Source organism: Amblyomma mixtum, chromosome 3 (genome assembly GCF_055824585.1).
Source record: "Amblyomma mixtum isolate Tamu chromosome 3, ASM5582458v1, whole genome shotgun sequence".
Taxonomy (NCBI): domain Eukaryota; kingdom Metazoa; phylum Arthropoda; class Arachnida; order Ixodida; family Ixodidae; genus Amblyomma; species Amblyomma mixtum.
In genome coordinates this window covers 50719811-50736220 of record NC_143014.1, presented here as the reverse complement: position 1 = coordinate 50736220, position 16410 = coordinate 50719811, and the positions used below count along the sequence as shown (strand labels likewise).

The 16410-nt window shown below is 48.0% G+C and overlaps 1 protein-coding gene across 3 annotated transcripts in view; it reads right to left on the bottom strand.

Annotated features, from left to right (window-relative positions):
* The window catches only part of LOC149350165 (uncharacterized), an 86879-nt gene that overhangs the window by 44490 nt on the left and 25979 nt on the right, over nucleotides 1–16410 (bottom strand). For all 3 annotated transcript variants that reach the window (XM_089579131.1, XM_089579130.1, XM_089579132.1), the window contains exon 8: nucleotides 10–209. In XM_089579131.1, the coding sequence (XP_089435257.1) occupies nucleotides 10–209 (200 nt within the window). The remainder of the gene's footprint in view (nucleotides 1–9; nucleotides 210–16410) is intronic.

Genomic DNA, 16410 nt, shown 5'->3' with positions numbered 1-16410 from the left:
GTGACTTACCGTTGGAGGTGCAGCAGCCGGGACTGGTGCAGCATACTGGGCCGGAAATGTGTATGGTGGCGGATACTGTGGTGGGAAGCTCAGGATGCCACCTGGTGGGGGCAAGAATGGGCTTGACATCTGTGCAGGAGAAGCCACAACTGGAGGTGGCGGCTGGCTAGGCGGCGGCATCACGGCTGGTGACTGGGCCGGTGGAAGCACTGCAGTAATCAAGAGCCATCTCAGTAAATCTCAGTAGGTGCATGTAGATGTGGAATGTTGTTCTTCATTACATAATCAAAACCTGCTCAAATGTCGGTTATATGCTGGTTTATGGGGGTTTCACGTCCCACACCAACTCAGTGCCATAGGGGAGGGCCCCAGAAGGTTCGACCACCTGGGGTTCTTTAACGTACACAGACATCGCACAGTAGACAGGCCTCTGGAATGTAGTCTCCATCGAAATTCGACCACCGCGGCCGGACTGAACCTGCACCTTTCAGGTTAGCAGCTGAGTGTCATAACCGCTGAGCCATCGCGACGGCGCCGCTCCACTTTATTTTCATCTTCTGCCGCATTGCGTAGCAGGCGCCAAGGCACCAGCTGGGAGCACCGAACTGAGTGTCATCGCGTTGTGGTGTCGGTGGGCGCTACAGTGTCTTCACATGTGAGTGGTCTCAGGTCGGGTCGGTCACGGCGTCTGTTACAGTTCGTCATGTTCGGTGGTTGGGGCGGGGGGAGCAACAGGAAGGTTGGTTCGGGTGTGGCAGGCTGGGGCACAGCCGGAGGACGTGGACCAGGAACCCACAGCCATAGGAAGGATGCAGACACAAGACTCCGAAGAATGATGAGTAGGAGGATGAGAGTTGGGTGGTACCCCGCAAGCTCCACCAAAAGTTACATGGCGGCCAGCTGAAGAATGAGGCACGATCAACGATGAACAAGAGAATATTTAATGGCCACTGGTCTAGCGCGAGCACTCCGTCCCACGCCACTGCCAGCTTCGTCTTCTTCGTTGCAATACCGTATTTACTCACATAATGATCTTACCCCCAAATTTTGCTCGCAAAATTCAATATTTTTTATTCCCCACGTAATGATCGCACCCTGAACTTTCCGCTCCAATTTGTCGTGTGCCAAGTCTAACCGACGATGATCGTACTTGCCCTCTGTCTGACAGATGGCAAGTGCCGCATCAGTGCCGCAAACCCGAGAGATTTTTTCCCTAGATCGAGAATTTAGATGTTTAGAGGAAAATGAATTTTTTGTATAATCTAGGAAAATTTCATTTGCTTGGAGAGTTCTTTTTTTTTCTCTCTCAAATTGGGAAGACAGTACAGGCTTTTCGTTGTTTTTTTCTACAACTGACGGGGGCCCACACAACACCACCGCGTGCTCAAGTAAAGCCTGTTTCACATGCAAGTGAAAACTCTTTGTTGCTGCGGCGCAAAAGCTGCTTAGAGCCATCGCGGCGGCTCCAGCAGTCAGAGCGGCAATGTTCCAACAAGTTACAAATTTTTCGCCGCGCTGCGCTGCTCAATTTTCAGTCACTTGCATACATGTGAACCAGACTTTACACGGACGTAGTCTGACGTATATGGTCCCTGACATGGCCAGTGGCACCCGCTGCTGTGATCTTGCGCGCCACTGCGCATTCTCTCAACACACGCGCACCTTCCTCATGGTGTATTTGGAGCTCGCTGCACGATGTGAAATTCCTATTTAGTAAGCATATCTGCACGTTTATTTTGATAACTAGGAAAGAACAAGGGCGCCATTTTTTTTATAAAGGAGCACCGTGTTGGAAATCTTAGCTAGTCTAAGTAGAGGAACAATTCCCAGTTCACCCACCGCGGTGGCTCAGTGGTTATGGCACTCGGCTGCTGACCCGAAAGACGAGGCTTCGATCCCGGCCTCGGCAGTCGATTTTCGCTGGAGGCCCGTGTACTATGCGATGTGAGTGCACGTTAAAGAACCCCAGGTGGTCGAAATTTCCTGAGCCCTTCACTATTTCATCCCTCATAGCCTGGGTCGCTTTGGGACATTAGACCTTCCAAAATCATAAACCGCAATTTCCAGTTTCACCTCGACGAACAAAGTGAGTTGAGGTCACATGAGGCAGCTGTAAAAAGCTGTAATAATCACTGCTTCATTGTCTTAATTGACTCAAACTGTTACGTCAGCCACCCTCTAGAGCAGTCACAGCAAAGGAGCAAGCAGCTTTTATATCAGTTTCCAAACACTCAACGACCTCCAGGCAGTTTGTACGTGGAATCCTTCAGCTGAAGTCGAAACCACACAACATGAGGGGAAAAAATTCAGTTAATTCCATATGCAGATGCATGTTTACTAATATCTTGCAACAGTGAAAAAAAAAAACATACACAATATAGAGCCTTTAATTTGTAAATTCCAGAGCGCTACAGTTTATCTTGTAGCTTCATTTAGAAGTTCATTTTAGATCATTTCAAATTTACAGCTAATTAATTTGCTTATCAACGTCTGGTAATAGGGTAGCTGCATGATAAAACTTGCTACTGAACTATGCATACACATTTTTTTCACAATTGAACACTATTTTTCGTATCTAGGGAAATCTAGGGAATTTTTGGTTGCAAATAGGGGGAGAAGCGGCTCTGGAGGTTGGAAGCACTGATAACCATCTTGCTCTGTCACCATTACAACGGCAGCCGCCTGTTGGATGACCTGCAGTCACACGGGCAGTCTAAATGCGGTTATGTTTACCGCGGATACCAAAATTGCGGTTATCTTGAATCACGGTGGTTGCGGGACAACGAACGAAGTGACGCGGTGATTCGGAGCGAAGCGACATATGCTAATATCTTGCAGCGCAGTTGGCGCAGTGTCGAGAGTGCCGTCCGACGGCGTTGTGCGGTTGCAGGTCTGCCTCCACAGCCGAATACATCGCCGCGCCGCCCGCAAGCCGCCTGCGACAAGGAAACATCTCTACGGCGGATCCCTGGCGCCAGCGTCAGAAAACCATGCTAAACTTCCTTGTTCTCGTAAATAATAAGCCTTGGGTTACAGTAATGTAAAAAACCTTCAGGATCGCTGACCTGTACCGAGTTGCTGGAAGGAACAACTGCGATACAAGCTAGTTTTATGTACTACGCAGTCGCGTAGCAGCTGCCGCCATTGCAGCGCGACTGTCCCGATCTGCTTGCACGCCAGCTCCGCTGCTACGGCATCGATGAAATCGTTCGTATATATTTCTTTTAGTGCGAAACAATTAGGCTGTCAGTAAGGAAACACCAAAAGTAGACCATTTAGTATAGCGTTGGCCAATTCAAAAGCGCCGTCCGCTGTGGCGTCGTTACGAAAAAGTTAGGCCTAGCGAAAACCAGGGCTGCCGTCGTCGCGGCAGCAGCATTGCGGTAAGCGCGCGGAATCCGGTGGTGCGAGCGTTGCGAACGTGTCACCTAATTTAACGCTGCGGCAGGGACCGGACATTTTTCGGCATAACGGCAGTAAATAACGTACCTTGATCACAGCGGGACATCGCTGATGTAGTACAGTCAGCCAAAAATATGGGGACCGCAGCTGCGCAGGTGGCGCTGCAGGCGCCAAGTGAAAAATTTGGCTGCGGCATAGCCAATGCCACCTAGAACTGCTTAGCTAAGGTTAAGCCTGGATATCTCGAAGCGGAAAGCTGCGGTGATGCTTTATGATTTAGCCTATGGATATGCTTATGGTTATGCTTTATGATTTAGCCCATGGTTATGCTTAATGATTTAGCCTATGGTTATATGCTTACGGTTTAACTTATATTTATGCTTATGGTTTAACTTATGGTTATGCTTATGATTTAGCCTATGGTTATGCTCACGGTTTAACTTATGGTTATGCTTTGTTGAGCTTATGGTTATGTTATGTCTGCCCGGTGTAGTAAAATCGCGCCGCGTCATTCGTCCAGTCTCGGCTAGAACGAGAGAAAGCGCTTCCCGAAGCCTGGCAGAAGCTATTACTTTCCAGCCGGCCGCCGCGATAGACGCGCGCTTGCGGCGAACGTCAAACGACGCATAGCGCGCGGCAGCGTACGCCTGTTTTATGGGCAAGCGCGCCCCTCCTTTCAAATGCGCACTGCGCACGGCTGCGGCGAAAGGTCAAACGATGGCGAGGAGATGAAGCGGCGGCGCACATGCGCAGTAGCCTTCGCCGTGCGTAACGTCACTCGTGCTCCGACATACGTCGGCTCACGCGAAGCGCGGTGTTGACTAGCGTAATGAAGTTTTTGGCTTCAAAAGCGCCCTCTCCGACCGACTACCTACTGCTGACCGGGCAGACCGGTCACCCCTCCCACTGAGTAGCTGCGCGAGCAGCGCGCTTTCTCTTGAAAAAAAGCCAGTTCTGTACATGCTATGCACGTGTCGGCCTGCCTGCAAACCTCTTTGCGCAGTCGCGTGCTTTCGAAGCGAAAACTGCTTTTGAAGCGAAAAGCTTCACTACGCGGGTCAGAGCCGAGCTTCGCGTGAGCCGCTCGCGAGTCGCCACCGGGCAGACCGGTCACCCCTCCCACTGAGTAGCTGCGCGAGCAGCGCGCTTTCTCTTGAAAAAAAAGCCAGTTCTGTACATGCTATGCACGTGTCGGCCTGCCTGCAAACCTCTTTGCGCAGTCGCGTGCTTTCGAAGCGAAAACTGCTTTTGAAGCGAAAAGAGCCGAGCTTCCCGTGAGCCGCTCGCGAGTCGCCACTGCCGCAGCCGACTCCGTCGCCCGACCTCTCGGCGCTTCGCCTCCTCGCCCGCCTTTTGACCTTTCGTTGCAGCCGCGTGTTGCCCGCGTCGCAGCCGGCAACCCTCCTCTCCGCATTCCTGCGGGCAGTTCTAACCGCGCCGATTTCCGTCTCCTGCTCCGCCTCCGTACAGGCAGTGTGTGGACGGCCGAACGCCTCCACCGCAATCGTAGTGCTCCCAGTGCATTGTGCGCGAACTGCGACAGCCATGACGTCAAACCAAGCATAACTGAACCTTTTCGCTTGTATACCCAGGCTTAACCAGAGCTAAGCCGCTGCCTAATTTTTTCCCTCGAGCTTGAACGCTGACGAGCTTCAGATGATTACAGAAAATGGAAGAAGCGCTAGAAAGAAATGCGAACAGCACGGCGCCCACGTGCTGCGCAGTTGGAATTTATCTTCAATGCGCTTGTACCTAGGTGGCAACAAAAAGACGCTAGAGTGGTATATTATTGTATTTGCGAGCCAAGTATAAGCGTGACGAAAATCAATTCCAACTGCGGAACGCGTAGGTACCACGCTGTTCGCATTTCTTTCTGTCGCGACAGTACACTCCGAGATGCAGGTTCAAAGAAATAGTGGACAGTGATTTTTTTTTTCGCAGCGTAAACTTGAAAAATAACTGCTAGTGGATCAGGTCCACTCCGCGGAGCAGATTATTGACGAAAAAGCCGTTACTGTAACGGCGAAATGTGTCGCAAGTAAATGACAAGATCATTTAAGACGTGGAATTCGAGGTAAATACGCCCCCCCCCCCCCCTTTTTTCGCACGGTCAACTTCGCAAAATACATAGTTTCGTTGGGCGGCTGAGCAGTTCGGCGCACACAACTTTGTTGGCCAAATAATTAGGATTTCGTTACATGTTTCGCTGAATAACAAAGGTAATTGTAATCTTTATTTGAACATAAAATAAAGTAGCCTTAAGGCGACACGCGAGGCTGGAGAACGAAAACACGCACGAAATGCGCCTACCAGCTGCTCGCCATATGGCTAAGAGAAAATACCGACTGTTGCGTAAATCAGAGAAAATCGAAAAAAATTATCTCGGCGTAACCGCGCGTTTGTTCGGGTTCAAACTTCGCACAGAGATTGCATTTGGTGGTCAGTTTTGTTTTATACTACATTTAGGTGGGGTACTTGCCTGATTCGGTCAGAATTATTTGGAAATCCCCATTGTCTGCGGCGACGGAAAACCAAAACTGAAAGACTTCGCAGCAGTGGTACCCGTGGCGCCATCTCGTACCCACCGGAGAAACGAGCCTCCTACCGAGGAGGGCGGCGGAGGAGGACTTTGACTCGCGTAGCCAAAGCACGGCCATGGCCTTCTCTTGATCGCTGTACGACCGCATTTTCGGTGATGTCTAGCGCTGCTTCGCAACAGACAACACCAAGCAAAGATGATTTGCTCACCAAATTAGCACAGCTGGGTTTCTCCGGTGGGTACGAGATGGCGCCACGGGTGCCACTGCTGCGAAGTCTCGGTTTTGCTTCCCCGTCGCCGCAGACAATGGAGATTTCCAAATAATTCTGACCGAATCAGGCAAGTACCCCACCTAAATATGGTATAAAACAAAACTGACCGCCAAATGCAACCTCTCTGCGAAATTTGAGCCCAAACAAACGTTCGGTTAGGCCGAGAGAATTTTTTTGCGATTTTCTCTGATTTACGCAACACGCGATATGTTCTAGTTTGGTCAATCACTAGCACTGAAAGAAGCGGCTGGTACATTTCTTTTAATGCCGATTACAGCGCAGGCGCATCCCCAAAACAATGTATTTGCAGAGCCATCGCTCATATGCAAGCAACACTTTGAATACTTTTATTTTTAGGATTTTTTTACGGGTAGTAAGGTAACTTCGAAAATTGAGCCCGGCGTCACACGTCGGAACGCGGCGATTACGGACCTTGCAACAGACGCGTCTGCATAACGCCGCTAGCAGTTCATGTCAGTCTCCGAAATAATTTTTTGCTTTACCTCATACCTGACATTCATATAAAGAAATATAAAGTACAAATTAAAATGCTAGACAACAATAATAAATATACTTTAATGGCAGGTTTTATGAAATAGGTAAATTAGGAAAACATTGTCGAATTTTGTCATTTTTTGCAACGCTCTTGTTGCGCCCCCTGTTTATGAGTGTGTGACACATTAGCTGCGCGACCTTGCAGGCCTTGTTTCGGTTTGCGGCCAGTGGCGGAGAATCAAGAAGCGATTCCTTATCGCCAGCTGTCTGCAACGGCGCGTCTGGGAAAGCGTGTAATTAAGCTCGCCGGTCTCGAGACGGCCCCTTTGAGAAGTTTTTGTCGTCCTTGCTCGTCGCTTCTCTGTCACAGTTTGGTAATATTTGCACCCCGCTACACTGCTGCAGCAGTTTTATTGGTTCTATAGTTTCCTGCTGTGTACTATCGTGCGCAAAAGTGGAGAGACCGCGGCTTCGGCGGCAGGAGCGGCTGCGGGGCCGCACCGCGGCGCTGCTATCTCGCGTTGCGCGCTCGCTGAGAGATTGCCTCGCGTGACGCAAAACTTCCCTCGCTCTCGGGCTGGTGCTTATCATGACTGACAAACTTCTAGTGCGTCGTTCGGCTCTTCTGCTGCTGACGGTCGCGTCGAAGGGGAGCGCGCATCGCAAGGAATTCAGTGGAATTCAAGGAATTCAGTGGCGCTTTAGCGAAGCAAGCGGGCGGTGACGTTGCGTCCACTCACTACACTCCGCAGCGGCAAAGGCCATTCAAATTGTAGTTGCAGCGACGTTTCGTATTCCCCCCCCCCCCCCCCCAGAGAAAGAAGAGTGGTATATTTTAAAGCAATAGCGTTAATAACCGCACGTCGAAAATAATGGTCATCGGCATGGGTCGTGTCGAGCGTTTCAAGCCTCGTCAGCATTCTGCATCTTTCGTATCCAAAACTCCGTGCTTTATTGAGACGCTTTGGACAGTCCTATTGCACATTCAGGCACAGGCCGTCCTGTCGCGCTGACAAAAGGCCTGATCACAGCGCGTGGGATCTCTCCACTTTTCCGTACTTCCGATCTGGAGGAACTCACCCACCGAATGACACAGCGCAAAATGCAACACTGCCTCACAGTAGCCATTCATGACTGAAGACCGTAATAGAAATCATCTTTTGAAATGCGCTTTCCGGTTCATGGAGAAAAAGCTTGTTCCACAACGCCGATTTGACTACGCTAGCACCTCGATTAGAAGGGGAGAATATCATGCAGTCGTGTTCGCACATCAACATAAAAACACACAACTCTTCTTTCTGTGGGGAGAAAATACGAAACGTGTAGTGAGTGGACGCGACGTCACCGCCCGCTTGCTTCACTAAAGCGCCTCTGCGCTATTCCTGAATTCCTTGCGATGCGCGCTTCTTTCGACGCGATCGTCAGCAGCAGAAGAGCCGAACGACGCACTAGAAGTTTGTCAGTCGTGATAAGCACCAGCCCGAGAGCGAGGGAAAAGTTTTGCGTCACGCGAGGCAATCTCGCAGCGAGCGCGCAGCGCGGGATAGCAGCGCCGCGGTGCGGCCCCGCATCCGCTCCTGCCGTCGAAGCCGTGGTCTCTCCACTTTTGCGCACGACAGTACGGCCAGCGCGAAACCTTTTCCCGTCGTTGTGTCAAGCTTCGCGCTCTTCGTTTGAAGCGCTTAGCTCTTTATTTCAAGATGAACTTGCGGAATGTGAAGAAACTTCGCACCGTGGCACATTGAGACAGCGTGGACTGTACCGTCAGTGTCTTACTACACCGCTTCCCGCTGGATTTTTCACAGGTGAGCTCTAGCCATTGTCTGCTCTAGATATGCTTGTCTGGCTTTTTGTGCCTGTTTCGTAGCTGTAACCTTTTCATGCGTACTTTGCTTCATGTTATCGAGGATATTTATGTAAACCACAGGGCACACACTTGCAGTCCTAAGGTGTGCGAAAGAGGCCCATCATTTGTCTTACTAGTTCCGTGCAGCCGACCGTCACCAACGTGAACTTGATACCGGGCTTTCAGGAGCAACCACGTGCCTTCTACTGACCGCAACGCCAATTTAAAACCAACTGTGCTGCCTAACAGCTCTGAGCATGACATTAATGGATTTTCCAACACCGTGAAGCCAATTTGAGGATCCCCTCGCCACTGACGGTATCGAAACTCAACCAAGAATGTACAGATCAGCAAGGTTCCGGGCTAGTTGGTAATGCATTTAAAGTAAGAAACAGCGCGACGAAACACGGACACACGTAGAAATGACACACACACGAGCGCTCGTGTGTGTGTCATTTCTACGTGTGTCCGTGTTTCGTCGCGCTGTTTCTTCCTTTAAATACAAGTATGTACGCCGCCTTGACGGTGCCGTAACTGAATTCGATCAGCAGTAGTTATTGCCGTTCTACATATACGAGGGGGTACCCAAAAGAAACCGGACTAAATTTTTTGGTCGGCAAAGCTTCTGTGGTACCGCGTTTTGCCACTAGGAGCGCATAGAACGAACATTCCACAGTCAGTAAGCCGAGTGCCGTCGTTGAAGGAGGTCAGACTAGTTTGGGCAGATGATGACTGTTTTGTGTGAATGTCGTTTTTTCAATGGCTGATTTTCGTGAACAGCGTGCGCCGGTGAAATTCTGATTTTTTTCTCGGAAAAAGTTGAATGAAAACTCTTGAAATATTAAGAAAGACGTACAAGGACGATGCTACGGGGACAACTCAAGTGTTCCTGAATCGAATCCTGAATCAAAGCAACAATCATGCCAATGGAAAACTTCAAATTCACCTCGCCTCAAGAAAACTCGTCAGGTGAAACCAAACCTTAAAACAATGCTGATTTGTTTTTTCGACGTGAGAGGAGTCGTCCATTGAGAATTTGTTCCGCAGGGTCAGACAGCCAGGCTTTCTACTTGGATGTTTTGAAAAGATTGGGCAACAGTGTGCGGTGGAAGCGGCCAGATTTGTGGCGGTCAGGTGACTGGTTTTTCCATCATGGCAATGCCCCTGCTCACACAGCCCAGTCTCTACGACAATTTTGGACCAAAAATGGCATGACCCCTATTCCTCAACCCTCATACTCTCCCGACCTTGCCCCGTGCTACTTTCTTTGTTTCCTAGAATGAAAAAATAGGTGAATGGAGAGCGTTTCGCTGATGTTGCTGAGGTGAAGAAAAAAACGACGGAGGCACTGTCAAGCATCACAAAAGGTGAATTTAAACAATGTTATGAAAATGGAATGAAAGATTCGACAAGCGTATCATTGCAAGTGGGGAATACTTTGAAGGAGTTTGAAGGTCTGTGCTTAAAATGTGAACAAATAAGTTGAAACAAAAATAAGTCCGGTTTCTTTTGGGTACCCCCTCGTACATGACTGTCAATGTAGTCTTAATTTAAGCTCATTTCGCTGCTTCGCTCTCGTCACTCTGAGCATAGAAAAGCAGCTAGCCGCGTGGTATCCGGGCGAGCGGAACCGCACTCCGAGGCTTGGAGGCTTGGCGGGAGCATTTGCTGCCATAGTTAAGATACAATGTACATACTGCACTTAGGTGAAAGGAATCATGGCATATTGACGTTTGGAGTATATGGTATTCATTTGGGTGCAGTTGTATAACCTGCATGCTGCATCAAGTCCAGGTGCAAAACATGGGTGCAGTTCTGCTGCAACCTCAGCCTGGAGAAGACGCCATGCCAGCTGCGAAACTTGAGGGTTTTTTTCAAGCACTTCTAACTGTCTGCGTATCTGCGGCCAGGATGGCTGCGTCACGATGCTGTGCCTACTCGATGAAGAGATGGCTGTGTTCAATGTCCTTGCACTTCACTGTAAGCTGCACTTCATGTATGCTTTAGTTTGATTAGAATTGCTTCAAATTACTCCGGTTAGCGACAAGAAGCAGGTCTTAAGGTTGTCCGCACGCTCTATGTAAGGTGTAATGCTCTTGCATTGAGCAGGTTTGTTGATGCTAAAACAGGTAGCTCCTATGTTCTTTCAGTTGAAGAAGTGAAATGTGAAGAGTAGTAGTGCTCTGTGCCCCATGTGTATCTTGGTGCACCCATTTGATGTCATTTTTACCTCAATTGAAGTTGTCATAGCATGTTTTCTGTATATTTAAATCTTCCAATTGGCAACATTTATAGCACTTCAGGGCTTTTTCCTGTCTGCACTGTGAACATTGACATGATTAGCCAGCTTAAACAGTGCTACTGTTTGTGCTGGCTATGACATGAGTTTTTGTTGGTGTGCTTTATCACTGTGTTTGGTTGATATAATGAACCATCAATATGAAAACGATACTCGCTGTACACTCTGTTGTGAACTGTCATTTGCTATACTCGGAGACCAAGTACTTATAAGGGTACTTGCACCAGTATTTGCGCTGCGAATTGGGCATGCTTAGCCTGTCTGGAAAGGTTGCTGCCTTTCTATGCTGTCTTCTTTCATTGGGTTTCCCACTGCTCATAAAAAGGACATGACTAGCAGGAACTCAACCACATTTGACTGGCAAAGGTTAGCGCACGTTGAGAGGCAACCTCCAAGGGACGCGGGCTAAAAAATGTGGATTCTACAAAAACTTATTTATAATTCGCACCACAAGCACACATAGGCATGACGTCATTCAACGTCACGCACTCGTAAGCGTGCCCCCCAAAATCCAGGGGCACTGGGGTGCCCATGATCCGCCATTTTTTGGACCAATGGGCGCCTATGAAGCCACGTGTACTAGTCGAGGCGTTGCTGACTCAATGCGCTCCGCCGGCGACGTGCCCGGACAGTAGGTTTGCAAATGACCGCCAGGGGAGAGGCGGCGCTGGTGCAGTGGGGGGCGCACGGCCCCGGAGTGGCTGCAGGGTCGAGTGGTGGTGTGCACGTCTCCCAAGTGCACTAGGTGAGAGGGCATAGAGAGCAAGGGGAAAAGGCTCTCCCTTGCCCTCAGACGGGAGAGGGAGGCTGAGTGGCACTGGCTGGTGGATGGCAAGTGCGGAGTTCGCGTTGCTGCTTCATTTGCGGCGCCTGTGCGAGGGCGCTTGCATCGATGCAAAGCGCCAAGACCTACTGAACTACAGATCTGCACATTTAGCGGGGTCCTATGGAGCAGCATGCGCCAACTTTCTTTTGCTTTTTGGCCACTGAGGGCGCTCGGTTGCCCTGCTCATCTGCTATATCATCATCGTTTGCTATTTTATGCATATTTTTTAGCTGGCTCACATTGTGTTTCTCTGCTGTCTGATTATCGGCAATGAAAACAACCATAATGCAATTGTTTCCGCTCTTCAACAGCAAAGAAAAAAAGAGTCTTCTGCACCCTTTCATTTCATAGGCTCCGTCACACTTAGCATAAATAAACTGACTATGATCACGTAGATGGACGATAAAAATGTCTTCGAAATAAAATAATGAAGGTGGCCATTTTTCCCAACAGGTATATATTAGTGCTACACCGCCGGTGGCGTTTCCATCCTAGCGACAAATGGCATGAACTAGGACGTGCGCAATGGAGCAGTGCTGTCTATACTCAGTAGGTCCTGCAAAGTGCAGACTCGCCTTCGACGCGCGCTGCCAAGCGGGCGCACGCGGTGCGTGCGGCAAATTTGTCCCGAGCGCTCGAAGATAAGCCGTGGCCTCTGCTTCGCACTAGCGCCGACTATGCCTGAAGAAACTACAGAGGTCAATAAGATTCCACATGTGCTTCACTAGTGAAAAAACCGAACAAGATATCAAGCCCGGTTAGCACCTGGCAGCCATCCACGCGCTGCACTCGATTACTTTCAGGCTAGTTTTCTCTGATTTGCGTCTGTTGCCAGTCGTTTCGTGAACTTTTCATATCTTAGCATCCTGCAGCAATCCTTTCCAACTTGGGAATGAACAGTGGCTGCATTCAGTAACCATAGGGTGGGAAACTGTCACTTTTGCCGCGAAGATGAATGAAAACCATTATTAAGGTAGCAGACCTGCATTCAAAATGTAGCACAAGACTCTTATATGGGTTTGTTAATCAGCATACTAACACAAATAACCTCTGCTACTTCAGGCAATGTCCAGCATTTAACGTTGTGTGTTTCAAAGAAACGAATATAAGTTTTTGACACATAAATCTTGGCGAATATAGCTTTTGAAATGTGGTAATGTTGCGAGACATCTTGGATTATATTAGATCTAGTCAAGCTGAAATGTTCGGAAATGCTGTTGTGCTTTTTCACGCATTCTCATGAATATTTTTGATATTCATGCATTCTTGAAACTGTTTTCAGTTGTTTGCTCCCGCCAGACATGGGAAAGATCTCACTTTACCAATTTCTGGTTTCATTTTTGTCTCGATTGTTAATTCATGTGCCAGTGTCGGCACCCGCTAAATTCTCCAGTGAGGCTATTAAAAATGGGCAATTTAAAGAATGTCAGTTGCTCTTCCAAGCTGTGCATGCAGTTATGATGGGCTCGTAAACAAATTTAGAAGGTGAACTGAAACTTCCTGTACAGCCGTTTTCTTAACATTATGTTCATCATTTTATCGCATCACCTCGTTACTCTTAACTACGCTTCAATTTCCTCATTCTAGCTACTACCTAGAGCAGATATTTTAAAGCTCATCACTGAGATAATTCCTACATGAATTTCTAGAGTATTACGACAATATGTTGTTGTGCTGGCCTCTCTGGAAACCAGCGCCGTGCACCCACCGTCGCGCTAAGCAAGCCCGGACTCTCATCAGGCATGTAGCAGCTTGCTCCTCCTTGCTGTCGACTCCTACGATGCTTTGCCGGCCGCCCTTGTACATATTGTACATAAACGTCCTTTGACTCACCGTCGCCACGACCGTTTCTTGGCCCAGCTCTGCGCAACAGAGGCAGCAGGCCGAGATGCTCCAGTCCTAACAAAGTATATGTCGCTGTGCTCGTGAACTACATCTATTTCAGTTTATGTGCACTGAGAACAAAACCACAGTTATGCTCATCGCAATCCTTGTTTAACTGCAGTGCTTTATTTAGAACTTACTGTTTTCTTTATTTTTATTTTGATCCGAAAAGATGAATTGTCACGAATATCTGAATAAATGAAGGTTTACACCCTTGAAAATTGACGCAAATTTAAGGGTGTGATCATTACGTGGGGTAAATTTTGTACATAAAATTTTTGAGCACCAAAAATGCAAACAAGTTGCAAGTGGGGAGGCAAAGCAATACCTTTTTGTAACAGTTCTATAAAAAGCACGCAGGGAGCAGTAAAAAGCTAGCACGATGATAACAAAAATGTGTGATAAAGCACAGTAGCATTTTAGAATATTTCAGCTTGACTAAATTTAACATAATCCAAGATGTCTCACAACACTAGAACATCTCAAAAGAGTTAGTATTCGTAAAGGTTTATGTGTGAAAACTCAAACATTAGTTTAAAAAAAACTCACAACGTTAAATGTTGGACTTTGCCTGCAGCACAGATGATTCGTGTTAGTCTGCCGATTAACAAACACGTATCAAAGAATCATGTGCCCCATTTTCAAAGCAGGTCTGCTTCCTTTTCAATGTTTTTAATTCAAGTCTTCTTGTGGCAAAAATAGTGCGAAGTTTCCCCACTCTATGGTAATGGGGGGGAAGTTTACTCGGTATGTGAAAATAAGGAGTTTCACACTTACTCGTTTGATCCAGCTGCCGGCAATGACTGATTTCACTCCTTGCAATGCATCAGGGTATACACTTGAATAACCTGGAAAGGACTGCTGCGTGAAGCTAAGGGATGAAATGAAAACCTCACGAAAGAACTGGGAACGGACACAGTCACAGAAAAAGAGCCTGAAAGAAATCGAGTGCAACGCATTGCACGTCATCAGGCGCTAAGGGGGCTTGAGACCTTTTCTTGTTCAGTTTATTCACTGGTGAAGCACGCATGGGATCTTCTTGAGCTCACAGTTTCTTGATGAAAATTCCATGCTTATGAGAAGCAGAGGCTGGTAATCTTTGAGCTGCCGTGACAGATTCGCGGTCGCACCGCACACACCGAAGGTGAATCTGCGGTTTGCATCGATGCAAGCGCCCTTGCATGGGCGCCGTCAATGAAGCAGCAACGCGAACGCCGCACTTATCTCCCAGCCAGTGCGACTCAGCCTCCCTCTTCCGTTTGACAGCAAGGGAGAGCCTTTGCCCTCGCTCTCTATACCCTCGCACCTAGCGTACTTGGGAGATGTGCACATCACTACTCGGCCCTGCGGCCGTGCGCGGTGGGCTGTATGTTTTTGACAAAGACTGTATGCTGTTGCTGCGCCTTCGGACGAGATCGAAGGTTGCATAAAAGCGCCGCCCCGCGGCACTATGCACACTGCCTATTTTGATGCGTTGCTCTTGGAACATGATTCAGTGCGAAGAAAGTACGTTCTTGAAGCAGGCCAGCTCGTGCGCTTTTCGCATTCTAGCTTATCGGCGTAACCTAACGACGTAAATAGAGGTCGCCAAGCTCTGTTCGCGATAACCGTGTTTAGCGGCGTAACCGCGGGTAGCACGCCCGTGTGACAAGGGTAGTCTGACTTGCAACTTGTTTGCATTTTTGGTGCTCAAAAATTTTATGTACAAAATTTACCCCACGTAATGATCACACCCTTAAATTTGCGTCAATTTTATGAAAAAAAAAATTGTGATCATTATGCGAGTAAATAAGGTACTTCGGAAGAGTTAGATATAGCCAATAATTTTTAATATCAGTGTTCGTCACATCAAGGTTTGATGGCATTTCCAACTTTAAAGAGACCGCGAAATAGTTCCCTATATTAATACATTCGACATGCAGAACATGGCAATAGAAAAGCTCATCTGTAACCTAGCAGCGTGAACACTGTGCACCCGCGCAAGCGGCATGATTCCTGCAGCGATGTGCCGCCCGCCGGTGCACCGGCAGCTCGCTGTTCATGTGTGTTGCTAGGCCTAGCTCGCTTCACATCGAAGTCGCAGTGGAGGTTGCTTTGAAAACAGCCACTGCCTATGCTAACAATCTAATCCTGTTGCCAGCGCACTCCATGAACGAAATAATCTTGCGAAAATATTAAGGGCAGTAGATTTGTCTCCAGTGCCTTGAACTAGGCCAACTTTCTTCTTTAATCCTGTTTTGACGGTTCAATAAAAGCTGATTCGATATATCCAAAATCCACTGTATCTGTAGTACAGTGCACATGAAAAATTGTCATAAGTGACCAATGGCTGGAGTGAATAAATCGCAATACAAGGCTTTACTACAGGAGCGCCTCGTGCTGCCCTGTGAATGGATCAAGATGTTTCGTTCGACTGTATCGGTCACTAGCAATTTGTGGTCAAGAAGCGGTGCTGCTACAAGGTTGCGCCGGGACACTCAGGATCAACTGAGAGAAAGAGTACATATTTGTGCTAGAGCAAATAAAAAAAAAAAACATGCTTCAATGCTTTTCATGTGCATTAATTGTTGCCGCAAGGTTGAATTATGCTCAGGTTAATGAAGGCTTCATTTTTGTCATGCAGCAATACAGTTAAACCATGAATTAACAAAATCTTCAATGTAACGAAGTGTTCCAGTTTTCACAATTTCGTGTCCATAGTGCTTCAATATAATCAAGTAGATTTTGCCACACTCTCAATGTAACAAAATTTCATTGCTGGCTGGAAACGAACCAGAGAAAAAACTATCGTGGGTGCGAAGGGTAGAGCAGAGTGTGTGACAAAGCGCACATCGGAACGTGTATGCG